This window comes from Podarcis liolepis, assembly GCF_965112155.1.
Source record: "Podarcis liolepis genome assembly, chromosome: 9".
Lineage (NCBI taxonomy): Eukaryota > Metazoa > Chordata > Lepidosauria > Squamata > Lacertidae > Podarcis > Podarcis liolepis.
This window is the reverse complement of record NC_139564.1, coordinates 55,061,228-55,088,440: the sequence shown is the minus strand read 5'-3', so window position 1 is coordinate 55,088,440 and position 27,213 is coordinate 55,061,228. Positions and strand designations below refer to the sequence as shown.

Below are 27,213 nucleotides of genomic sequence, written 5' to 3'. Positions count from 1 at the left end.
AAAAAAGTAGGAATGATATGAAGCAATATCCCATCAAATTGTCAAGTATCATTCAGCCATTGAAAAGGCAGTTAAATCTCAACTACCTAAGTTATTAGAGGAGCCTTGCAGAGATGGAGGTCCTGGAATATTTAACTTAACTGATTTTAAGGATCCCACTCTGGGATATAAAAGCACCGGCAATCAAGTACTTCTTCACATTTATGCAATCAAGTGCTTCTTCACATTTATGCTAGTCATCACTTCATTGCCCAAGAAGTACTATCATAATGTACAGGATGACTGAACAAGCAAAGCAAGAGTTCCTGTGAGTTTTAAAAAGGGGGAAACTCAGTCTAGCTGGACTAATGGAAAAAGACTGCAGAGAAAAAACACATTGGGTGGTATTCAACTACATTTTATTCATAGTAAGCCCACTGAAGTTTATGGATCTAACTTAGCCATATTCATTTATTTTAATGGCTCTACTCTGAGTAAAAGGTAGCTGAACATTGCCTACTATCTACATCCATCCATGAAATTTAAGGAGTGTTTTGTTGAGCACTAGATGGAGAAAAGAAAGGCAAATGCTAGTCTACTAATTCATCAGCCTCCCTGAGGAAAGCAGAAATGTTTTAAGGGTCCATTTAAAGTATGGAAGACAATGTGTTAAGGACTATGCAATCCAACTGCTAGTCTGTTTAGGGGGAAATCAGCTTGGGCCCAAGTAGCAAAACAGGCCTCTTAGGCTGTTTCCATCATCATTACTTGAGTGAATATGATGAGCACAGCCTATAGCCTCCGTTTATATATGCATCACTTCAGGAAACAGTGAAGGACACCCAGAAAGACACTCCTTCTACGGGTCATGTTTGATTTTCTCGGACTTTTTTTACATCTCTTTTATCCCTCTTGTTGTCTTGATTTTTCAGTTCATCCCTGGCACTCACCTCACGTGTCTCTAAGATCCCACAGGAAACAGCACCTGAAACCCTCGTTTTACAGTGTCCTTTTCACTACAGTGAAAAAGTATCCTATGTATGGAAAGTCTATTTGGATAGCAACATTAAAAAAAGAAAAAGAAAACAGAAAAGCAACATAAAAAGCAAAGGCCTTCAGATACGAGGTGTGTGCTCCTCTAAGCAAAAATCCAGCAAGTAAAATGCATGCAATATATTTCGGTGCCAATAGGCTAAGGGTTGATCTTTTCATCAGGTGAACATTCATTCATTCATTTATTTTTGGGTAACTAAAAAAAATGCCTCGTTCCTCATCTTACAAAAGGCTTTACTTTTCTTAAAAACACAAAACAGATTTCCTAAAAGCAATATAAAACTATGATGGGTGTTTGCAGAAAGCCTGCATTTCTGCAAAATGTCAAGTACCCTTTTTCACAATGACATCCTTATCCACACATTTGTTCCCACGCACACAGAATGGGAGATCAGATGGGGGGGAGTCTCTAAAATTCCACAGGAAGCAATCTGAAGCCCTTGATTTCCAGAACTACGCATGCTGTTGTTCACCTGCTTTCTTCACAATAATGCACCAGTTACCATGATCATAGCTTGAACTTATTATGTGAACCTCAGGCACATTATCCTCAAGCAGAGAGCACAGCTCCCCTTCCCGAAAAACATGGTAATAGCGCATGAAGGCTTTTGTATCCTGACCGCAAGCAACTTGGTCTCCCACAGCCACAGCCACATCTACAATAGACTCACTGGAGCTCGCAGCTGAAGTCCTTTTAAAGTGTTTGCCCGCAAAAGAATGACTATTGCCTGGCTGGATGTAGCCGTTGTTTACATTTTCCACAGAGCTCTCCAGGAATGACATTTCCCCATTTTTGCTTTGGACTAAAGCAGGTGGCTCACCATTGAAATCTCTCAGTGATCTTGAGGCTGCCAGCCATTCCAATCTTTTGCACGCCATATGCTTCATAAACACTTCATCATAACTATTTAGTTGCTGCTCTTTCAGCAATGGTCCTTGACAGCCTGAATCTACACTGCAGTGCCTTGATGGCTGAACAGAGACGGCGTCGTTTGTCCATCCAGCTGTGCTCTTCAAAGGCTGCAGCATCTTCTCATTCTGTTTCCCCAAGGCAGACTCGTCTAGTGATCTGGAGGAAAACCAGGAACGAAAAGATCTCCCAAGAGCACTGTAAACTCGTTTCTCTTCCTCTTCAGAGATTTTCACACAACAGGCTTCAGCTAAGCAGCTGCCAGTCCTCTGGGGATGTTTCTGGTCAAGGGTAACAGGGTAGCTGTAGTTGGAACCCATTAGCTGGTCTGGGGGCACGGTCTGAGATGTTACGGCATGAGCTGCAAGCTCCCTCTTACATGCATCCTTGCTGCGTTCAGAAAGCAACCGGGAGCAGAGGGCTTTGTTCCATGGAACAAACACATCTTGCTTCTCAAAATGCCGATTCTTTTGTTCCATGGCCCACACGTAAATCATCATCTGGCCTCCAGGTACCAGCACCCTGGCCATTTCTTTTATTGCTTTGATTCGTCTTTGTTGTGTGGAGAAATGGTGAATCACTGGGGAGAGAAGCAAATTGATATTTTAATGTTTGTGGATGTGGGGTCTCTGTGCTAAAAATATTTAAATACTGTGCCTTTTACATGTGTGTCAATGCAACTTTACAAGTGAGATTACAATTTTCACATTATTTTTGCACCTAATGAATAATTTCTATAATGCTGAATTTAAACAAATGTTTTAGATATAATGTTAAAAGCCCAGCATCTTGTACTCTTGCCCTTGTAGGCTCTATCTCATGCAAGGCTAGAAGGAGCATGGGGAGTGGTCTGAAAAACATTCAACCATCTAGTCTAGGCACAGGTTCTTGGCAGCTGTGTCACAAGGCTTGATCCTCAGCCTATGTTAATGACACACCAACTAGCCATGTTTATCTGCAACACATCCAGGAACATGATCTCTTTCCCCTGCTAGTATATCAAGCCAAAGCCTCTCTCTTCACTGCTCCCCAAAACAAAATGAATTATTCTGTGCTGTTCAGGTACGAGGGGGGAATTGCACAGATGTCAGCAAAAATAATTTACTGTTGCAGAAATTAGATCCCCTCTATTGTAACTCGATTGAAAAAGATAGAAAATTAAGTCATATATAAGAAAAGATCTGAACTTAAAGTAATAGTATGTTTAAACTTAAGTCACAACTATTTGATAAAAACTACTTCAAGTCTAGAAATATAACATTGGAAAGGTATAAATTAAGTAATGAAATACGGTAATAATTTGCTGACATTTTTTGTATAAAGAACGCACGGTAGGGAGATGTGAGGAAGTACAGTTAGTTATACAGAAAAAAGGGTTATGAACAGTTGTGCTTTTTCTATTTTTTTCTCTTTTTTCTTTTTTATGCTTTGTTATATTATTTGTTGGTGTAACTGTATGTCTTTTCTGTTTGTTACTTCTTTGGGGTGAAGGGTTTTTATGTAATTGTTAAATGATCTTCTATTTTATGTTTGAAAACTGAATAAAAATATTTATAAAAAAAAATAATAGAAGTAGTTGCTAGGGAGTAAGAGAAAACGTAGATATAAAAGGGGTAAAGGTGGAACATCAAACATATAAAATAAAAGTGTTTGCAGACGATGTGGTTTTAACAGTGGAAGACCTGAGGAATAGTGTAACTAAGTTTCTATGCAAACTCATGCACCCTTCTGTATCCTCCATCCACAGAAGGAAGAGCCATTATCAGAGTTCTGGGACACATTCCAGCCAGGGAAAAACACTTGGGGGGGGGTGAAAAAGAACTGGTAAGGGCTGTGACCTGGAGACAGGGGGTGTGGCCTGGGGAGAGGTCCAAGGGCCAGATAAAAAGGCCTAGGGGCCATATTCAACCTCTGGACTTGAGATTCTCCATCACTGCTCTATACCATTCTTCATATTCTGGACAAAGTGAGCAGACAGCAGTGCAGAAGCACACATTGTATAGTGAACATATTTTACTCCCCCCCCCCAAACATCCAGACTCTCTTACCTCCCACAGAAATGATCGCGTTGAAGCACTGGCCCCGGAAAGGAAGATTAAGGTTATCACAGATCATCACTTCACAACCGTTATTTCTTGCAATCTCTACCAAAGAACCGCAGTAATCACATCCAAGATTATACACCTGGCTATTGACACCAAGGTATTTTCCAGTCCCACAACCTTTAAAAAATAAAAATAAACACACTCACACAAACACCAAACAAGATTACAGAGGGACAAAACAATCTCTATCGTTCAGCTGACATTGCAGCAGAGTAAAACTGTGTGTTCTCAGAGTGAATATGGGCCACTGAAACAGACAAATACAGTGGTACCTTGGTTTTCAAACGTAATCCATTCTGGAAGACTGTTCGAGTTCCAAAACGTTTGAAAACCGAAACCTCAACCGCCAACAGCTAGGCCTCAGGATCTTGCATTCAGTGGAAGCTGCGTGGCACGTTCAACTTCCGAGGCGTGTTCGAAAACAGGGGCATTTACTTCTGGGTTTACGGCGTTCAAAAACCAAAATGTTCGACAACTGAGATGTTCGGAAACTGAGGTACCACTGTCATTGTTTCTTACAAGAATCGCCAGGTTTAGATTCAGGTTGCTAACATCATGTTAATGCTAAAGCTGTCTTCTTCAATCCATCCTGCACTTACAACTTTAGGGCAGTGTTCCCCAACCTTGGGTCTCCAGCTGTTTTTGGACTACAATTCCCATCATCCTTGACCACTGGTCTTGCTAGCGAGGGATGATGGGAGTTGTAGTCCAAAAACAGCTGGAGATCCAAGGTTGGGGAACACTGCTTTAGGGGACTCAGCATCCATCTACAGAAACAGCTGGAGTCAATTCCTTACCTATAGCTCTCTTCATTCTAGTGACATTCTATGTAAACAGCAGTCTCATTACAAGTGTCATTCTGAATATCCTTCAAAGCTACCTAGACAAATAACTGAGTTTTAATATGATGTTTATGATATTCTGCCCTAATCCACCTCTAGTCATGAATTACAACTGGGATGGATAGGATGTGCATGAGAACCACCATCTGTATCCAGAGATGCATCCCAGTCAATCCTCTGAATGAATATTGGGATACAGATGTGCATTCAGATTAACATTAACAATAATAAGGCTGCATGAAGCCTCCATCACAGATCTCTGTTGCTGGATTGCAGCATTCTTCCATAAAAAATTACTGCTACTCATATGTCAAGCTTTAGGAGTGACTACAAAACATATCTCCTTCCTGTGCGTAGTTTCAAATCCATAGCCAAGAAAAAGTACCACTCTAATGCAAAGAAACCTTTTCAAAAAGAGTTTGAAAACTGCTCCAGGCAGTCAGCAGGCAAGTGATGAAGAATAATTCCTGCCAATTTTCAGCTGCAGAGATGCAGGGAAGCAGCAAAAGAGACTCGTCTACTATAAGGAATTCAGATGAAATGCTTCCAATTGCCTTAAAAAACAGCCCTAAGTTTTTCTGACCTGCTAATAGTGTTAACGAAAAAACTGTCTCCCAGTCACTACAGAATAACGATGGAGCATCTTAAATAGTAAGAAAGCAAACGTTCAAAGCAGAAGCCTGCTTACTTCTTCAAGAATACTGTACTATTCAAAAACGAAGGCTGCAATCCATCACACAGTAGTAGTCACTGTCATAGTAAGATGATGATAGTATTTGGCATTTATAGAGCACTTTGGGGGATATTCAGTTTGTTTCAAATGTTTTCATAATTGTTCAGTTTGCTTAGTGCTGGGTAGGGGTGAGATATAGGGGTGGAAGACAAGACAGCTCAGCTAACAGGGAGGAGGGTTGGATAGGTATAAGCTACCCATCATTCTCCGAGCCTGGGATTTCCTGGTTGCTATGTCACCAATCCATCAGTTCTACAACTGCAGCGGTGTTCCAGGTCAGTAACCGGCAACCATCTTCCATCCAAGATTTAATCCTAGAAAGGGATGGCCAAACACCACCCGGCTCACCTCAAACGCCATCTGAATTTTGCAAGAATCCCCACATGGTTTCGCCCACCCCGCTTCGAAAGCAAAGAAAAAACTTACCATTGCAAGGAGGTGACCAGAAACAGGAGGCAGCCAGGCTACCGGTCAACAGGCCAGCCAGCCCACCCGTTCCACTGCAGAAATTAATTGATGCTTCTGGGCACGCTCACAGAAATTTATCCATTAACATCACCAGAGAGTGATGTGTGTAAAAGAAATGCTTGCATCGAGCTGTTCCCTTCATCAAAGTGAACATGAAGATATTGTGGACTCTGGTCACCACATCAGAGCTCAGGGCTGGAGTTTATGTAACTTGTGGTGGATAAATAAACAAACATACAGTCTCTCCCCCTCCCTCCTTTTTATTGGACTCGAAATTTAATAGATATACAGTGGTACCAAGGGTTAAGTACTTAATTCGTTCCTGAGGTCCGTACTTAACCTGAAACTGTTCTTAACCTGAAGCACCACTTTAGCTAATGGGGCCTCCTGCTGCTGCCGCACTGCCGGAGCATGATTTCTGTTCTCATACTGAAGGAACGTTCTTAACCTGAAGCACTATTTCTGGGTTAGCGGAGTCTGTAACCTGAAGCGTATGTAACCTGAAGCGTATGTAACCCGAGGTACCACTGTGTGGCAAATCCAAACTTAGTAGTAATGTGTACATAACAGGATGTAAAATCATCTCCTCCTATCTTCTTAAAGTTATAAGGATTCTTCATGCTGTCTGTCTATCTGTATACACATACATGCATACATGCACACAAACATATACGTACCTATATCAGCAATGAGGCTGCCTGGCTTTTGCTCTAGGAGAAACTGTCGGACGCGAGGCCACGCTTTGCCCTGCAGATCATTGAAATAGGCAGCTGTGCTTTCATAGACGTTATGAACATGTTTCTTTTCTAGCTGGGAAGCCTCATGTTCCATCCTTCAAGAAACAAACAGACCAAACATGCACTGAACAACATGTTCCCGAGTTAAATTCCAAAAAAGAACAGCCATGAATAGAGGTCCAATCTCGATATACAGCAGTAGAACAGGCTCTTGCGATTACTCCCCTTTGAAAAGATACAAGGGAAGGGAGTTCCCAACTTTTCCAATCAACATCTCCCACCCACCCCAACCATACAAAAATGCATTCTTCATTTGCCTCCCAACGTCTTACTTTGGGTGGAACGCTGCTCGTTCTCTCCTCTCAGTCACCCTGGTTAGCAGACCTCCCTTTTTTCTCTACAAGTGCTGCCTGCTAATAGCCTCTTGCAGCAGTAAAGGTAAAGGTAAAGGGACCCCTGACCATTAGGTCCAGTAGTGGCCGACTCTGGGGTTGCGGCGCTCATCTCGCTTTACTGGCCAAGGGAGCCGGCGTACAGCTTCCGGGTCATGTGCCCAGCATGACTAAGCCGCTTCTGGCGAACCACAGCAATGCACGGAAACGCCGTTTACCTTCCCGCCGGAGCAGTACCAATTTATCTACTTGCACTTTGACGTGCTTTCGAACTGCTAGGTTGGCAGGAGCAAGGACCGAGCAACGGGAGCTCACCCCGTCACGGGGATTCAAACCACCGACCTTCTGATCGGCAAGTCCTAGGCTCTGTGGTTTAACCCACAGCAGAGTGTGGTGCTAAAATTAGATCACTCCAGGAGGCAACATATGCAACCCACTCAATGCACCACGTCTCCAATTGCTACTATTGTGCTCATTTCCTATGTTACCATGGTGGCATAGTTGTCCCTGTTTCTATGTAAGTCAGGCTTCCACACTGCTGCTCTAAGATACCTACATTCCAGCCACAAATAGGGGAATCCCTGCTTAAGTGGGGGTTCCATTCCGGGCTGCTGCACGTGTCATCAGGATGTGCACAAACAGGGATTCCTCCATTCCACCCTTGCCCCCTTTTGGGTGGGGATTTCCCTGCACAGTCACTTGGACTGTTTGATTAGGAGCTACTTTGAAGACACTGGTGTGGACAAGTCTCCTAGTTGCTACTTCCCACTGCCTCTCCTCCCATCCATTTGCAGTCCCGAAGTGACTTCTCTGGGACTCCACTCCAGATTTGTGTAGTGTTTACTCCTTAGCCTTTTCTGCTCCCGAAGATGTCCTGTAAGGCAGCGGGTATGAATGGTTCTTCGGGGTTTACTCCCAAAGCTTTTCAATGCAAGGCAGCAGAGGTTTAGGGTCAGAGATTTCCTTCTCCTCGATGGGCTACTTTCCCAGGTTGACAAACCCTATTTGCCTCTCACTTCCCTTTACACCCCGTGCAGAAATGGCCTTCTTGTCCATTGGACCCTCTACTGGTCTTGTCCACTGAGTCCACCAGAGTCTGTTTGCATGCAAGGGAAGTTCCTAACTAAGATGTGGCTGTTTCTTCTTCTCATCTATTCTCCAAGTATGAGCTGAGCAAACTTAAGTTTATTTCATGGAGGATGAGGAGTTTAAATGCCAAAGTGCCAGGGCTGCAAATACTTAATTGGAGCTTTCTTTCAGTGCTGAAAAAGGCTGAGGCTACAATTGCCGCTTTACCCCAGAAAAACCAAAAGCATGAAAAAGCCACTGCCTTTCTTTGGCCAGAGAAAGCTAAAGCTTGTTTACCCCATCGTCTCCAAGGAATCCAACAATACATAAAGAAACACAGGGGAGGGTGTGGCTTTTGGGAATTATTCCGAAGCACTAAAGCATAAATCATGTCTTAATTTGCAGAGACCTCCACAGACTGAATGCCTGGAACCATATTTTTTAAAACTCCTGCACTATCTCCACTGCTGCTTTTATAGTCCATTAGTGTTACAGTTTAAACTAGCACAACCAGCAGAAATATTTGATTGGTAAGGATCCCCTAAGCAAGTTTGCAAGACCCTTGGGCTGGGGTATTGTTTAGGAGTGAGGGGATTCTGGGGGGGGGGGTGTTATTGATATTAATTTTTTGTATCTTATTGATAGGTCTTATGATTTATGTGGAAATTGTTCAATTTGGTTGTGCTTTTTGATGCTTTATTTATTGTTTATGACTGCTTGTGTTATGCTTGTAGTTAGGTTTTTTTAATGTAAAGCTGCTTTGAGCATGGTGGTAACTATGGAAAGGCAGCATACAAATAAAATTAATGGCCTCGGTCCAGGATACCTGAAGGAGAGTCTCCACCTCCATCATTCTGCCCGGACACTGAGGTCCAGCGCCGAGGGCCTTCTGGCAGTTCCCTCACTGTGAGAAGCCAAGTTACAGGGAACCAGGCAAAGGGCCTTCTCGGTAGTGGCACCCGCCCTATGGAACGCCCTCCCACCAGATGTCAAAGAGAAAAATAACTAATAAACTTTTAGAAGACATTTGAAGGCAGCCCTGTTTAGGGAAGCTTTTAATGTTTAATAGGTTATTGTATTTTAGTGTTTTGTTGGAAGCCACCCAGAGTGGGTGGGGTATAAATAATAAATTATTATTATTATTATTATTATTATTATTATGATGATGATGATGATGATGATGATGTTTGCTTACAAGCAAATCCCACTGATTTCAATGGGACTTATTCCCAAAAAAGTATGCAGGACTGAAGTTTTTTGTCTGGTTCCCTGTATTTTCACTTTTTGTAGTGAGGGAACTGCCAGAAGGCCCTCAGAGTTGAACCTCCAGACTGAACGATGGGGATGGAGACACTCCTGCAGGTATACAGGACCAAGGTAGTTTAGAGCCTTAAAGGTCAACACCAACACTTTGAATTATGCTTGGAAATGTACTGGTAGCCAATGTAGATCCTTTAGGACTGGTGATATATGGTCCCGGTGACGGCTCCCAGTCACCAGTCTGGCAGCCGCATTCTGGATTAATTGTAGTTTCCAAGTCTCCTTCAAATGTAGCCCTACAGTTTTCACATTCAGCGCAATTGTAAACCACTTAAATTTTCCTGTGGCCAAGCCTGTTTGATCTCAACAAGCTCAGTAAGAATAAGCCTTCATAAGTGGTTCGTAAATAAAACGTGTTGTTTCCACTGTTTTGGAACCCTTTCCTTTCATCCATGCATGTCTTGAACAAGAATAGAAAGCGCATAACTGCAAACCACTTTACAAAATTGCCAGCTTCTGCCAACAATGCATTATACTATCTTGGCTGAAGGTTAAAGTTTTCAAGCAAAGCCCAAAGTCAACACAAACTTGATCCAAGAGTGTACACTGGAATTTCCAGTAGAGGGGCGGCAGATCTCTTTGGGAAGTGTGGGAAGCCTCAGTGGATTCTGATCAACTGCAGACTGCGATGAAGGGCAATTGATGAAAGGCACTGAAGGAGAGTATGACAAAATTATTGGAGAATCTCAGCTATAAATTACAACAAAGTTCCTCAACTACAGATAGCATGACCAAAAGCTACACAGAATTAAAGCAACAGAAGCTTAGAACTCAGTCTTCAGAACTAGGTGGCTTGGACCTCCCTGAAAATCAGATGACACATGATATTCATGAACTGGTTCTTCTAAGATACTTTTATAAAGCAAGTGCAGGAGGACCAATTTGGATTTGCACCATAATGCTGGGGAAGCAAGGTTTAACCCTTCTCCCCTGCTATGGTTGGGACTAGTCAAAACTGAAAATTGGCTACCTCATTTGTCATATATTCCATAAGGTCAAGTGTAGGTAGCAACTTAACGTTTATAATGCATTATGCAGAATGTGGAACCTACGAGCTTCTAGATGTTGAATTCCAGCTCCCACCATCGCTGACCATGCAACTGGGGCTGGTAGTTGTCATTCAGTATATTCTGATTTTATTCTGTGAACTGCCCTGAGACCTGCGGGTGTAGGGCAGTATAATAATAATAATAATAATAATAATAATAATAATAATAATAGACACCAGGTTGGCACAGTTTGTGCTACACTACCGTCCAAGTAGAGTAATTTTGGCTTAGCTCAGCAGTCAGCAGTCAATATTCTTCCTCTCCTCGCCTCTCGGTACAGGACAGAAGACTCAAGAAAGGGAGGAAACTGGTTCCTCATATCAGGCAGGGCTCTCTGCAGCAGAAAAAAGCAGGGCAAATTTCTAGCACAAGAGGGTGTCAGGGAGTTTGGTTGTCTCTGTCACATTACACTTTGGAGCAGGCAGAACCTTCTAATGTTTCCAAAGTTCAGAACAGTGTAAGAGATCTTCCCCAACGGAGAACTTGGGGCAGGACGGTGTGCTTCTGAGCAGCATCTGACAATGTCAAAAGGCATGGGGCGCTTGCCTTCAGCAAACTGGCAAGCGGGGGCAAACGAAGGCTAACCAACGCCCGGGGCTGGGCAAACCGCTGGCTGCGCACACGTTGCACCGCTACGTACAATGCATGCGTGGCATTGCTACGTACAACACATACGTGTTGCTATGTAGGGCGCATGTGCGGCGGCGCTACATGCGTTGTACGTAGCAGTTTGCTGCCAGCGCTGCCCAAGCACCATACGGATGGTGGTGGGATCCTCCACTTGTGGCTGTAGCGGCGACAGAGGGATCCCACCACCACCCATATGGTGCTCAGGCGGTGCCGGCAGCAAACCGCTATGTACGGCGTCACTGAGCGGCCACAGAGGGATCCCACTGCCATCTGTATGGTGCTCAGGCGGCGCCGGCGGCAAACTTCTATGTACAGCGCATGTGCGGCGTCACTGCATACAGTGCATGCATGCAACACAATGCATGCGTTGTATGTAGCGGTTTGCCACCAGCGCCGCCCAAGTGCTGTATGGACAGTGGTGGGATCCTGTACATGCAGCTGCGGCAGCGTGGTGGCTGCTCGCGCCGCCGCGCCTAGGGGTGGCAGGGCGAGCACCCCGCGAGGTGTCTTTTTCTCACCCTTCCAGACATGGCACCTGGGGCACACCGTCCCTGTCCCCCGTCCCCCCCACAACGCCACTGCTGGCAAGTGAGTTTGAGAAGGCTTGCTAGTGGGCCCTCCCTGAAACCGCTGCTGCTCTACAGGAACCACCTTCTCAGTTAAACCAAAATTTGCTCTCTCTGTTGCTTACTTGCAGACCATTTCCCTTGCTGTTCCCCTATCACTTTGATGTGGCAACAAGGGTAGAGAATTGGAAGTAAGTTTGAAGGGCATTCAAGTGCCCCATGTCTTGTGGCAGAACTCATCTCAGTTTGAATTTTTAAGCCACTTCTTGGAGCTCAACTTATTTTTATACAGTGCCTATTGGTTTCAGGGACAAGATGATAATGATTAATTATCAGCAGCTCGTTCCTTTTAGACAGAAGTCTTCAGTGCACTGAAAAGCTTAAGGACATTGTTCACCCGAGAGCTCTTCCATATCTTCTGATATTCTGTTTCCTTGTTTATTCAAAATTATTCTATGAGTTGGAAAGGGAAAGATATTTAGCCTCTCTGTGAAGTAAAAGCACATTGAGTAGCATGAATACTGTTAATATTTGTGAGGCTTTTCTTTGAGGAAATGAGTCATCAGGCCTGAATGTGTAATTATAGCAGAAAAGCATTATTATGCATTGTTCACTGAGAGGCTATAACTACATTTCACCTCTCCCTGCAGAGCTTTTTGGGGGGCGGGGATTAAAAAACAAAACTTACCACTAAATCCCTAAAAGTTGGAACTGTAACTTTATGAAATATCAGTTTCCCACAGGAAACCATTCTGCCCATCCCCACCTCCATTAAAGTTTAAATAGCTTAAGTTTCAAAGATGCCTCTTTAAAAATACAGATTTTTAAATTTTTGTTGGCAATTTTTTTGTTGTGAGAGAAAGGTGCATTTTTTCTTTTTTATTAAGAATGACATTAACGTGTGTGCATTAATAAACCTACTTAGTATCTTAATTAAAGTGATATCCTATATACAATAATTGTGATATGCATAATTTGTATTGTTTGTTATTATCTTAAGAAGATTACCTTTCAGTGTAATCAATTCCCATTGTTCCAGGTGCATTTTGCGACAGGAAATTTCATGAGTGCAAGCAGTTTCTGAGCTCTGGCCGCAGTACTGCACCTAAAATTTCACATTAAAACTGCATAGTGGAAGAAAAGGAGGGCCTTTTTCTGCCTCCCCACTTCCAGCTACTCTCTGAAGACAGGAGAAGAGACTCTCTTAATAATATTAGGGGGGTGGGCAGGAAAAGGATTAGATCATGTGAAAAATGAACATGATATTTTAGCTGCAGCTCATTCATTTTCAGCTTTGTATTCTTGTTCTGGGGAAAAGCATGCCTAGACACTCTGTTGTTGTGCCCATAACCTAGACTTAAGATGCCTTTTAGCTCCTAGCTTTTATATCTCAACTTCTAACACTGTTACCTTTGTCTTAATGCAAATCAAGAGAAACACATGGTTTTACTGCACCTTAAACGTCATTATTCCAATACAATAATAATTAAAATGATTCCAATTCTCTGACAAGAGGTCAAAGAGAAATAGCATCCAGTACAATTAATCATAGAATCATAGAATCATAGAGTTGGAATAGACCACAAGGGCCATCGAGTCCAACCCCCTGCCAAGCAGGAAACACCATCAGAGCACTCCTGACATATGGTTGTCAAGCCTCTGCTTAAAGACCTCCAAAGAAGGAGACTCCACCACACTCCTGGGCAGCAAATTCCACTGTCGAACAGCTCTTACTGTCAGGAAGTTCTTCCTAATGTTTAGGTGGAATCTTCTTTCTTGTAGTTTGCATCCATTGCTCCGTGTCCGCTTCTCTGGAACAGCAGAAAACAACCTTTCTCCCTCCTCTATGTGACATCCTTTTATATATTTGAACATGGCTATCATATCACCCCTTAACCTCCTCTTCTCCAGGCTAAACATGCCCAGCTCCCTTAGCCGTTCCTCGTAAGGCATCGTTTCCAGGCTTTTGACCATTTTGGTTGCCCTCCTCTGGACACGTTCCAGTTTGTCAGTGTCCTTCTTGAACTGTGGTGCCCAGAACTGGACACAGTAATCCAGGTGAGGTCTGACCAGAGCAGAATACAGTGGCACTATTACTTCCCTTGATCAATTAAGAAAGATGGGAGCTCCAGAGTTTGGGAATGCAGATTAGGCCCTGGAAGAGGGGTGAAGGATGCATATACAAGCCAGGATCTCTCCCTCTGCTGCCCACCTGGAACAGCTCACTGCTAACATTGTGCCAGAATACCCTACGTGAATAGAGAAGGATATTGGAGATTTGGATTCCAGGAAGCAGTGATTTCAACTCATGATCTTTTTTCTTACCCATCTCTGACACGAGCAGGTGCCCCAGCTGTGTGTTCAGCTTTTGTGGTACAGGAAGGAGCTAAGGCATACAGTGCTACCTCAGGTTACGAACTTAATTCGTTCCAGAAGTCTGTTCTTAACCCGAAACGTTCTTAACCCAAGACGTGCATTCCCTACACAGGCCTCCCGCGGCCCCAGAAGCGGATTGCGTTCGTATCCCGGGGCAAAGTTCATAACCCGGGACACCTATTTCCAGGTTTGCTGAGTTCATAACCCGAAGCGTTTGTAAGCAGGACTGTTCGTAACCTGAGGTACCACTGTAATTTAAACACAGCTTTGCAGCAGAGACTCAATGCAGTTATTTAAAACTCCATGATGGAGACCAAAAAGGAAAAAAGAAAATCTTGTTGGCATCTGCTCATTATCATACCGACTTCTTCAAATATGGGAGTTATAGAGCTTTGGTTATCAGAGTTTAATCATACTCACGGAGGTGTATACTGCACTCCACTTTGCGAACTGGGAATACTTTAATGGTTTTTTCCAAGCAGAGGTCACGCTCAGAGCAGAGAACACTGTTGAGTAGTTAAGGCCAATCGAGGAGGATGATTCATAGCAGTTGCCTTTGGAAGCCAGCTGCTCAGTGTTTATGCTCTTCAAGAGGAAGGCTGCAGTTCAAAACGGTCCAAGACTCTCAGGCTACAGGACGATAATCGTTATTCCCCACAAGTCAGTACTAGGGCCCTAAACCATTCCATTATCTACAGTGAGTTCTGCCTTGGCCAGATCTGGATGGAATTTCCACACAACCCAAGGAAACTTAAAACTAACCAGGGCATAGATGCTAAACTTCACAGAAATGATATGTAGGGATGCAAATTTAGGATTTAAATATCGCAGAAGGCCAGTGAAGTAATTTTCAATGCAGAACACCCCAGATGAATTCTATCCTGTTTTGGACCTTAGATAAAGTCCTGTCTCAGATGAAACAGGGTGACCCTGGTTGAGATGCTGATGAAGGGTGGAAATCATTATGTTTCAGTTCAGTAAGAGACTGACTGCCCAAGCCCGACCTAGGTTCCACCTTCCCATTATCCATGAGTGCCTCAGCCTAATGGCAAAAATAAACAAATTAATTGAATTAAACTGCCCCCCTTGCCCTTTAAAGGCCTTCACATTTTCTGCCTGAGCCACTTCAAGATAGAACCAGCTGCTCCCAACTAACTCCACTTACAGGATTCCAACTATGATACTATCACTTTTTGCACAGATCAGTCTTTTCCCCACTGACTCAGGTACTGCTACCCCTAGGAAAAGATCCAGCCTGTTCTGATCACACCTTCTGCTAGCTCACAGAACATCACAACTCTGTTCAGAATTCCCAGATTTCCACCTTTTTGGGGAAGAATTTCTGTGTCTTCAAAGGGTTAAGGAGCGGCAGAAAGCTAAACTGCACAGCTTTACTCATCACTCCGGCTGGATCTAGACACATCAAAGATGTGTTTCAGTTAAACGTGTTGTAAACTCATACAGGGAAATCCAGTTGGGAAAGACGGGACTCCTTTCCACAGCGCCGCCTGGTGTCACAACGTTATATCACATATACAACACATATAAAACACTTTTTTTTAAGCTGAGTCCTCCGTCTCTATGCTGGGAAAACCTGCAATTCTTTGACTGCTGCCAGTTCAGCTTTAAAGTCACATGATGAGTCTCCTTTTCACTGAAGTGAAAATCCAGTAGGAATTTTATCAACGTACAAGATTAGAATCGTACCCCAGAGTCCTAAAGCCTGCCTGTCTGCTAAGATTCTTAAAATTATGGCATGAACTGCATTTCTTTCTTTTTTTAAAAAAAATGATGAATTACATAATTGATGGGCTTTATTTAAAGCAGCAATTATAGCTGGTGCTTTAAAAAAAATAATTCCATCCTGTTCACAGCAAGATTAAAAGTACTGTGATTATTCTTTGATGTTGCCAGGCTAATTAAAAGTGTATTTGCCGCCACTGACTTTTTAATGCGAATGAATATATTACCTCCTGTGGATGAATCATGTATTGAAGTATCCATCAAAACTTCCAAACCATTCCATTGTTTCCTGATTAGATTTTTATTATCCCATGAACTAAAGTGGAATTAAATATTAACAACACAGCACTGAATTTGGTTCTCTATCAATGAATTATTCAGCGCACTATTGTGTATCATTATAGATACATGGTAACATTTACCAGGTTTTGGATACAATCTCAGACTGGGTACTGTAAGTCTAACTGGAGGACTGGTGGAACTGGGGTGGCAGATGCTGTTGAGAGAATTCAACTTCCTCTAACAGCCCAAGTGGGATGGCTTTGCAAGATTCCCTTTACACCACTGTGCTTGAAATTCCAGGTTGTGGTTGTACCCTTTTCGGCAATTCCAATCACACCGAAAGGCTGGGATTCAATCGCTAACAAAGTGACCATTCCATGATAACAATTTTTATTATTTATACCCCGCCCATCTGACTGGGTTTCCCCAGCCACTCTGAGCGGCTTCCATATATATAAAATAATAATAGCATCCCTATTAATATGTAGAGATCAGGAGTGGAGCCAAAAGTCTCTCACTCTGTCCCCCTCCCCAGTGCATACATACATTTTTATACTGTTTTACCATCTGTGCAGGGCTTGAGACATATCTTGAGCAGCAAGCAGAATAATGGTATAAAGTGCAATCCATCATTTGACTACATCTGCCCTCATGTTCATTTCATAATGACAGTTATCCAAAGCTGTGCAACAGTCAGGCTTGTGAATTATATGAAGTTGGACAGTGAGGTCCCTGCCGCAGGGGCCATTGCTAGTAATTAACAATTCTGGTGAAGATTCACCCAGCAACATAGTGAGCCTGCTAATTCCAACTGATTAAATATTTTGGCATTTTTACCAGAGAAGCGACAGGACATAAAGAGTCCTACAATTTTCTACACACACACACACACACACACACACATTTTTTGTCTCCTGCTTAGAACATGAGCAATTATAGGAAAGCGTTGATGGTTTATTTTCTTTTTATATTTTTTTATATGGTTTTTAGCCTGCTTTTGCAAATACTCTCACGCATTGCTTGCCTCTTTTCCATGCCTGTTTTGGAGTCCTGATTCACACATTCAGAATTGTAATCAGCTGCACGGTTCACATCACTCCAGGCAAAGGCAAAGTAATGATGGCGCAGGAGGAATTTTATCCTCCATACCTTATCAGCCCTGGCAGCAATTCTGAAATTATTCTGCTCACCTCTTCGCTTCTGTATTGGGAAACGGTGCAACTGCTCAGCTTGGCAAGATGTTTAGAGGCCTTCTTTCCTACTGTGGAGCAGAAAGGTCCTCCTTGCCTCTTGTCTTCAACTGGCTTATACATTTCTATTGCATAAAGGTAAAGGGACCCTTGACCATTATGTCCAGTCGTGACCGACTCTGGGGTTGCGGCGCTCATCTTGCTTTATTGGCCGCGGGAGCCGGCGTTTGTCTACAGACAGCTTCCAGGTCATGTGGCAAGCATGACTAAGCCGCTTCTGGTGAACCAGAGCAGCGCACGGAAGTCTTCCCGTTTACCCATTTACCTTCCCGCTGGAGCGGTACCTATCTATCTACTTGCACTTTGACATGCTTTCGAACTGCTAGGTTGGCAGAAGCTGGGACTGGACAACGGGAGCTCACCCCATTGTGGGGATTTGAACCGCCGACCTTCTGATCGGCAAGTCCTAGGCTCTGTGGTTTAACCCACAGCATAGCAAGCACAAAAAGAAGATAACTGGGTAGGAAGGACACAAGTAAAATATCACAGCTTAAAAACTTCCCTGAACAGGGCTGCCTTAAGATGTCTTCTAAATGTCAGGTAGTTATTTATCGCTTTGACATCTGATGGGAGGGCGTTCCACAGGGCGGGCGCCACTACCAAGAAGGCCCTCTGCCTGGTTCCCTGTAGCTTTGCTTCTCGCAATGAGGGAACTGCCAGAAGGCCCTCGGCGCTGGACCTCAGCATCCGGGCAGAACGATGGGGGTGGAGACGCTCCTTCAGGTATACTGGGCCGAGGCCGTTTAGGGCTTTAAAGGTCAACACCAGCACTTTGAATTGTGCTCGGAAACGTACTGGGAGCCAATGTAGGTCTTTCAAGACCGGTGTTATGTGGTCTCGGCGGCCGCCCCCAGTCACCAGTCTAGCTGTCGCATTCTGGATTAGTTGTAGTTTCCGAGTCACCTTCAAAGGTAGCCCCATGTAGAGCGCATTGCAGTAGTCCAAGTGGGAGATAACCAGACCATGCACCACTCTGGCGAGACAGACCGCGGGCAGGTAGGGTCTCGGCCTGCGTACCAGGTGGAGTTGGTAGACAGCTGCCCTGGATACAGAATTGACCTGCGCCTCCATGGACAGCTGTGAGTCCAAAATGACTCACAGGCTGCACACCTGGTCCTTCAGGGGCACAGTTACCCTATTCAGGACCAGGGAATCCTCCACACCAGCCGGCCCCCTGTCCCCCAAAAACAGCACTTCTGTCTTGTCAGGATTCAACTTCAATCCATTAGCCACCATCCATCCTCCAACCGCCTCCAGGCACTCACCTCCCATTACTTCATCTGTTTCAGCTCTACCCATTTCTGGTTTTCTCCCTCCCAGCCTCCATCTCTCTCTCTCTCTCTCTCTCTCTCTCTCTCTCTCTCTCTCTCCTGGATCCGCCCCAACCACACAGCTCACCACAATACTGGCTTACCCTGTAGCAACCATTTCTCCTCTATATCTCTATCTCTCACACAAACAGAGAAGAGGCAGCAGTTCTCAGAAGGAGAGTCCAGAGAGCAAGAGTTGTGTGCCCACAGTCACCTTCGATATTTGCCAGGCACAATTTGCACCTGGTTATCAGCCCCTTGAGACCGAGTGAAGACGCATGGGCCACAGGATGGGATCTGGTGCCTTCACCATCTGGAGGTGCAATGCTTGGATAGGGACTGTTTTCACATACTATCAACACATCCTATAGAATTCTATCTGTGATATCTTACCTGTACAATCAGAATGAATTTCAGGAACCCAAAAAAATTGTATTGAAAAATACAACTTTTGAGGCATCTTGCCCCAAAATGGCAACTAGGGATTCTGTTTTGGCAACTATAACCCTGGTTTGAGGAGCCATTTGGTGTCTAGCTTATATATCTGAGTTTCTAACACTACCCACAGCATCCAGAGGGCCACATGAAATTGGGCCAGGTGCTCTATGAGCACATTTAAAGGGGAGGCAATGCAAAATAGCAAAAATCTAACTATAAAGTAGTCTTAACAAAATTACATCAAATAATATTAGTAAAGTGCACAAAGTGTTTGGCAGTCATTGCACACATTGGCCAGGACGTCAGCAGAAGCAGCATGTTTACCTCTCAGCAAATGGAATAGAAATCGGCCTGCACAGTTTTCCATGGATGGCCACTAGCTTAAAAGTGGGCAGAGACAGGAGACAAATAAACTGTACATTTTTCTAAAAATGCTGATAATGCAGGCAAGGTCTACATGTATCACTTTCTGCATTAAAGCTGAACATGAAAAATGTCGCACATTTACTTCTGTATTTATTTATCAAGGCATTTCTATATTGCACTTTTGCAAAACGTCAAGATGGTGTGCAACAATGTCAAAACATTCAGAAGCAATACGAAGCAATCATTAAAATGGCTGGCTGCTCCAGAGTCATTTAAAAAAACTGCATAGGCCTGTTGCCATTAAAAAAAAGTCCCCAAGAAACGCCTAAAAGTCAAAAGTGAGGATGCCTTCCAAATCTCTGCTGGAAGAGTGTTCTGCAGTGACACTCAACTCCTGACTTCTAGATGAGGCCAGTCCAGACTTTGTGGCACAGAGAGCAACTAACAGTGCTCCTCTGGATGATCTCGGTGATCAGACTGGAACAGAAGGGCTCGGGTGGTACATAAGGTATCCTGGACCCAAGTTGTTCAGGGCTCTGTAGATCAACTCAAGAACCTTGGATGTGACACAGCAAGGTATGGGCAGCTAGCGAAGACCTTGTAGCAAAGGTCCTACATGCTACCAGCTATTTGCCCCCATCAGCAGTCTAACCACCGCATTCTGCACCAGGCCCAAGGGCAGCCACTCATAAAGTGTGTTGCAGGAATCTAGATTCTAGGTAATTAATGCATGGGCTACAGTGGCCAAGTTATCCTCATCCAAGAACGGATGTAGGTAGCATACCAGTTAAAGCTCATAAAAGACACTCCTAGCCACTGAGATTACTTGGGTCTCTAATGAGAAAGATGTATACAGAAGTACTCCCAAGCTATGTCCCTGCTCCTTTAGAGGGAGTGCAGTCCCTTCCAGAACAAGCAACTACCCTATCTTCCACACATAGGAACCACCCACCCACAGAGCTTCCCAGGCATCAAACACAGTTTATTGACCTTTATCTAGTCCACCAATGGTCCAGAGCTTCCACAGGCTCTCCTGATTCATGGAGAAGTAGAGCTGTGCATCATCAGCAAACTGATGGCACTGTGCTCCCAAACTCCTAATAACCACTTATTTGATAAATACTCCCATTATGTTTATGAGATCAGGTCTTCATTAGATTAGATTGGTCTTCATTAGATTGGTCGCAACTAGGGCCAGGGCCTTTTCAGTACTGGCCCCGACTTGGTGGAACGCTCTGTCACAAAAGACTAGGGCCCTGCGGGACTTGACATCTTTCCGCAGGGCCTGCAAGACAGAGCTGTTCCGCCTGGCCTTCGGTTTGGACTCAGTCTGACCCTTATGTTTCCCTCCCCTTATGGTTTTGAAGAGGCTGCATTTTAAATTGCATTTTAACCTGTATTTTAAATTGGGTTTTTCCCCCTATTATGTTTTTACTGTTGTTAGCCGCTCTTGCCGGGGAGGGCGGGTTATAAATAAATTTTATTTTTATTATTTAAAAATCAGGAGACATACACTTCCCTCTGAGCAAATAGACTCTTGGGCCATATATCATTTTTAAAAAATCAATACAATAACGTACAGCTCAACACATGATTACAGTTAAAAATGATGTTGAAAACAACAACACCAAAAAGTCTACCATTAAGCCAAAAAAAGAGCCAAGTTCACTCCCCCAAAGTCCTTCCCAAATAAGAAAGTCACCAGAGAACCTGGGCTGTGAACACGCCATACAGTTAAAGCTAATTTGCACGTGACTTCCCCCAAATAATTCTGGGAACTGTAGTTTGTTAAGAGTGCTGGGAATTGCTGTTCTTTAAGGGGTGTCCTGATAATTCTCAGAATTATCAACATTCTACAGCTCCCAAGATTCTTTGGGGAGAGTTATGTGCTTTAAATGTATGGTGTGTATGCAGACCTGGCTGGCAAGATTCTCTGAAACTGAAAGGGCCCTACTCCTCAGAACTGAACTTTTACATCCTTGGAACTGTAGTTTTTATATCCACAGGACAAGATGTTCAGAGCATGGCAAAAATACCAAATGCAACTATAGTATGAGAACCATATAAATGCATGAATCTGTTTTAAGTCGGTAAAGGAAGAGAAAGCACCAGAAAGATTTTTTTAAAAACAAAGATAATGTATTTTTTTAAGCACTGAATTTAAAGAATTTGCTGAGGGAGATAAATCTGAGTTAGGGAATTCCATCCAACTCAAAAATGAAAGCAAGGGACTCTGCACAGAGTATTTTAATAATATATTATAACAAGATGCAACAAATGTTTTCCTAATTCTAGAAGCCACTATGCTCTGTCATCTTGTTACGTGCACTTTCATTATAGAATAACTATGTGTTGTTTTAACTATCTACTGTCTTGGGTTTATTGCTTTGCCTTTAACAAATTTCCTTTCACTCCCTAATGATTCCCCACCACACACAATCAGCTTTACAAATATTTCTCCCCAAACAGGATGGTTTAAACAGAAGTGCTGTGAAGCAGCCCTAAAAGAAAGAACATGGAAATATATAGCTACTGAGAAACTGGATGAGCTAGGCACAAGTTAAGACGGGAGCATATGGCTACCATGTTCTATGGAAGGGAAATGTATTTGGTGCACAGATAGGCAAACACAAAAGTGCAGGCTAGCAACAGAAGGGGAAGCCAGCAAGCCATCACCTGGCCACCTGCTACTCCTGGCAAAGGGAGCAGCAAAAACACACCCACATGCACGCGAGATCACTATCACATTTCTGTCTGGAAATTAAATCCCACCACTGAACTAGACTGGGTGAAATTATTGCACCTGGCTTCTCCAGCTGGACTAGATTTGCATTCCCTTGGCACTGCTGATAATTTTCATACATGAATATCACTTCTGGGGAGTGGGGGGGGGACACATTCACCATTGCATGCAGCAAACCCATGGCCATTCTGGCAGCTGTAAACATATCAATACTGGCACGTGCATTCGTTACATACGAAGGCATGGGTGTAGCCAGGATTTTTGTTGCGTGGGCAGGCCTTTTGTTGGGGGACAGAACATCAGTTTGCTATGTATTTTTATTTTTACTGATTGATTTGGGGTGGCAGCAGCCCCCCCTGTCCCGTCCCGTCCCCTTGGCTAAGCCCATGCAAGAAGCTTCACATCTTTTCCAATGCACATGTAATATCCATGCAGGGAAATTGGCAGGAGGCTTCAGGAACAACAAAGAGGTCAAAAGAATGAGACAAAAACTGAAGGCAACCGCGTGAAGTTCTCCAAGTCAGCTGAGGCAAGATCAGAACAGGGTGGTTGCTTTTTAAAAAAATAATAATTTTAAAAATAGTCTCCAGCCATGAGGATGCTAGAGAGCTTTAAGAACAAAACAAGCGAGCCGCAAGGCAAGAGTTACACCCCCACCCACTTCTCTTCAAAGATCTGGTCTATTTTAAGGTTTATTTATTTATTTGTTCGTTGCAAAATGCAAAACAGCTACAAAGATCAAAGGAGGGAGGTTGGGCCACTGCCGCCGCCCGCATGAAGACCTTCCAGCCCCAAACAGCAGAGAGGCTTCCAAGCAAGTGGTGCGGCGGAAGAGAAAAAAGAAGTTGTGCCGAGCGGGATGGCATCTTAAATCGGCATCTCTGTTGAATTGCTGGACACGGGAATAAAAGGGAGTTTAATGGACGGGTTTAAACATGCACCAACGACGGGGATCGTCCTGCACGTGCGGTGTGTATAGGCAAGCATAGGCAAGCATAGACAGATTTATTCTTAAGGCAAACCGGCAATGTCTCCCCACCCCACCCCCTTTCCACAGCCCGATCCTAAACATGTCGGGAAAGTAAATCTCGCTGCGTGCAGCGGGACTCCCCTACCCGAGTCCGCTTGGAACAGTCACCCCAACTCTTCGGAGCGGGAGAGTCGGGAGGGCGCATCGCCAAATGGGGGGCGCGGGATTATACAACGCTTCGGTCGCTCTACCGTATGCATCCTAAGAGAGCCGCGAGGGGCATTGCTGAGAAGCCGCGGCTTGCCTGCCTGCCTGCCTTGCCTGGCGAGCGTCCCGAAGAGCCGCCTCGTTTCCCGCCCTCTCGCCCCCGTTTACCTGCACCCGCCGGTAGGAGGCAGGGTGGAAGGGAGCCGCCTCATGCGCCTCCTCTATCCGCCGCGCGCCGCAGGCTGCCGGCCGCGAGCAGCAGCAGCAGCACCGCCACCAGCCGCCGCCGCTGCTTCTGCATCCTGCCCGGGGAGAAGGAGGAGGAGGCGGCGCCTAACTCGGGCGACGTCGGGGGCTGCGAGGCTCCCCTCGGCGGCCGGGCTCATTCCTCCTCTCTCTGCCCCGGCTCTCCCTTCTAAGCGCCTCTCCGCTGGCGCGAGGGGGCGCGTAAGCTTCTGCTGAGAAGATGGGAAGGTGACGGGGAAAGGGGGGGGGGGGAATAGAGAGGCGAAGGCGGCTCTGGCGCTTAACGAGCAGGTGAGAGCGCGCGAGAGAAAAAAGGTCCCCTTCGGGACGACGACGCAGGAGAGGAATGGCGCGCGAGAGGAATGCGAAGAGGCAGCCGGGGAGGCTGCGGGGGGCGGAGGGAGACGCCAAGGGCGCGCCGGGGAGGGAAACCAAAGGCAAGGGCAGCAGACTTTGGGGGCAGGAGGCGAGCCAGGACAGACCAGTGGCGTAGCGTGGGTTGTCAGTACCCGGGGCAAGGCAAGTAATTTGCGCCCCCTAACCCGTGGATTTGCGCCCCCTAACCCCAGTGGCGTAGCGTGGGGGGGTGCAGGGGGGGGCTGGCCGCACCGGGCGCAACATCTGGGGGTTAGGGTTAGGGGGCGCAAATCCACGGGTTAGGGGGCGCAAATTACTTGCCTTGCCCCGGGTGCTGACAACCCACGCTACGCCACTGCCTAACCCTAACCCCCAGATGTTGCGCCCGGTGCGGCCGGCCCCCCCTGCACCCCCCACGCTACGCCACTGGGACAGACCCAGGGAGACGAGACCCAAGGCATTTGGGCACCCCACCATTGCGGCCTCGCTGCCTGCCAGGGAATCAGGGGAAGGGAAGATCTACATCAGGAAGGGGTGAGGAAGCGTGACATCGAGATCTGTTGTCCCAGGGGGTCCTGCCACCTGAGGCGGTCACCTCACCACGCCTCATGGGTGGGCCAGCAGGGCTGTCTTTAGCATATGCGCCACTGGGGTGCAAAGATCCGCCCAGCACCCCCAAATTTAGTTAATTCCGCGTGCACGGCGCCGTTGAGAATGACAAGCGCCATCGTTGAGTCTGACAAGCGCCACAGTTGTGAATGTCAAGCGCTGCCGCTGGTGTGGCAGGTCTTTGGTAAATGGGCACACAAAGTTGAAAGTCCTTTAGTGAAACAGTAGGCATACATTTCGGTGATACCTAGGTATATGTGTGTTTTGTTTTTCTAGCTTGATCAAAATTATTTATTATTTCATAACAGGTAGATAGTTAAGAGCTTAGGTGGCTTCAGCGGCGGGCATGATCACCCACCAGAATTTGGCACCCAGGTGCCCCACACCCCGGCACCCCTGGGTAAAGATGGCCCTGTGGGCCGGCTCTGGGCAAGCTGCCCTTCCTCACCGGGTTGCCATGGGACTGGGTTGCCAAGCCGCCATTTTATATTACTGGTTTGCATCCCTCCTTTTTCTCCAAGGAGCTCCAGCTTCTCCCCCTCGTGATTTAATCCCTCACAACCAGTGCTATTTTTCTTTAAAAATTGGTGCCAGAACTCATTGTGAACGCCTCCCTCGTTCTCTTGCATTACAGAGCCCACCTGAGAGGTGAGTTCCAGCTGGGGGGGGGGGAGGCCTGCCCACAACATTTAGGCTGAGACACAGGAAACCGGGGCCTGGTCATCCAGTGAGGTTCACTGCCCTCTGGGGATTCGAACCCTGGTCTCCACACACACATACCCTCAGGGCCTAGTCCCTCACACTGAGCACTACAGCAGACAGTGCCCCTGCAGGCAATTCTACATGAGGAGCGCTGTGGGAAATTGTGACACCTAGGTGTGCGGTGGGGCTAAGGCAAGCACCATGCCTCATAGCCATAGGTTTGTGACAGGGCATTTTCTTGGGGCTCTACATTTGGCCTCCCACCTGTGAGTGAACCCCTATGTGCTTCACCCTCGTTGGACTGAATGTTGTCCATTTTTATTATATTTAAGCAATATGATGCAGTAAGTTGATTTTATTTTTACAAATATTTCTAGACCACCCCTCATGCAAAATATGCCTTTAGATTACAGTCTGTCATAGTTACCTGTAAATCCACTAAAAATCAATCCTATATCTTTGCTATATTGCAGCAGTGCAACAGAATCCTGTACAGCAGTGGTTCCCAGTTAGCGAAGTACTGCAGACCCCTTGGTTTTTTCCCCAAAAGTCAAGCCATGGCCCCCCATTTTTGAAAATGTTGATATCTCTATGGTAGTTTTTGTAATATTGCCACAGACCCCATGAGTGGGTTGTGCAGACCTCCTGGGGTCCACAGACCACCAGTTGGGAACTACTGCTGTTCAGGTTTACTTGGAAGCAAGTCCCACTGTGTTCATTGGGGCTTGCATTTAGCAAGTCTGATTGAGATTGCAGCATCCTAACTGCATGTAATAGGCCAGGGAGTAAACCCTGTTAAATGGAACAGCAAACATGCATAAAATTGTGCTGTGTTCTGAAAGGCACCAGATCACCTTAGCTACTCCTACAGAATTACATGTTTCCTGCTGCAGTAAACTGAGCTGAAACGTACTTACAGACTTTGAGAGGAATAAAAGGGCATGAAATTTGATGCAGAACTGGGGACCAGTTTAAAGGAAAGCACTTTCGTCCCAGATTCTGAATAGTGGATTTCATTAAGATATCTGTGTGAGAGAAAGTAAGAGAAATAGAACCTAGACTATTTATATATAGCAGGCAGGGGTGGGCTTTGGTAATATGGTGCCTTGAGTGAGGCAAAAATTCCCCCCCCCCCCAAATGTATCTTCTCAGTTATGGATCTTATCAATTTGGCACCAGCTCAGCATCCTGTGTGGGGGAACTTCTACACTGCCCTAAATCTGATGCTGCAGCAGGGAAGGAGGGAACCTGTGGTGCTCTGGATGTTGTTGGACATTTCAGCATGATCAGAGATGATGGGCGATGCAACCCAACCACAGCCAGAGGTCCACAGATTCGCCACCCTGACATGAAGCATTTAAGGATAGAAGCAGGCTTGGTTCTCAATGGCTACAATCTGGGACACAGTTGTGGGGAGACTAAATCTGCCTCTTACCCCAGAGAGTAGGGCCAGTGAGGAATATAGTTTGAACCATGCCTCATATGCAACCCTTTGGTTTCTCTCATATAAGTCAATTGCCGCCATTCCCTTGGTTAAAAAACTTGACATTCATGGGACAGTGGGGAGGAGATGCGGGGAAATGAAGTGCTGCCTTTGTAGACAACACTGCTGTGTCTCTGATTTGATTGCCTGCTGTGTTTTCTGTGACCCAGACACCTGACAGCTTCATGAATAATCCTTTTAACAAATGAGAAGCCACATGTCTGACCTAACATGGTACTGAAATACATTGCAAGAATTCGTGCAGAAACAAAGAAGAAA

General features: G+C 45.2%; 1 protein-coding gene across 2 annotated transcripts; it reads right to left on the bottom strand.

Moving 5' to 3' along the window:
* Nucleotides 1-23,813, bottom strand: TRMT9B (tRNA methyltransferase 9B (putative)). 2 transcript variants are annotated; one of them, XM_083460040.1, is made up of 4 exons: nt 23,706-23,813; nt 6,768-6,922; nt 3,991-4,164; nt 1-2,522 (listed from the first exon to the last, which is right to left on the bottom strand). In XM_083460040.1, exons 1-4 carry the CDS (start codon nt 23,747-23,749, stop codon nt 1,486-1,488), a joined length of 1,410 nt encoding a protein of 469 aa, XP_083316166.1. In that variant the 5' UTR covers nt 23,750-23,813; the 3' UTR covers nt 1-1,485. The 2 variants fall into 2 exon arrangements, with proteins under 2 accessions (XP_083316166.1, XP_083316167.1); XM_083460041.1 differs by lacking the exon at nt 23,706-23,813 and adding an exon at nt 23,476-23,613.
* Between the last annotated feature and the right edge of the window lie 3,400 nt (nt 23,814-27,213).

Excerpts from the sequence above, each read along its gene's own strand:
- TRMT9B (XM_083460040.1), bottom strand. The coding sequence starts at position 23,749 with ATGAGGCGGCTCCCTTCCACCCTGCCTCCTACCGGCGGGTGCAG. Across the intron at positions 6,923-23,705 it reads CCTCCTACCGGCGGGTGCAG|GATGGAACATGAGGCTTCCC; the intron begins GTAAACGGGGGC and ends TGTTTCTTGAAG. Across the intron at positions 2,523-3,990 it reads CGCGATCATTTCTGTGGGAG|TGATTCACCATTTCTCCACA; the intron begins GTAAGAGAGTCT and ends TTCTCTCCCCAG.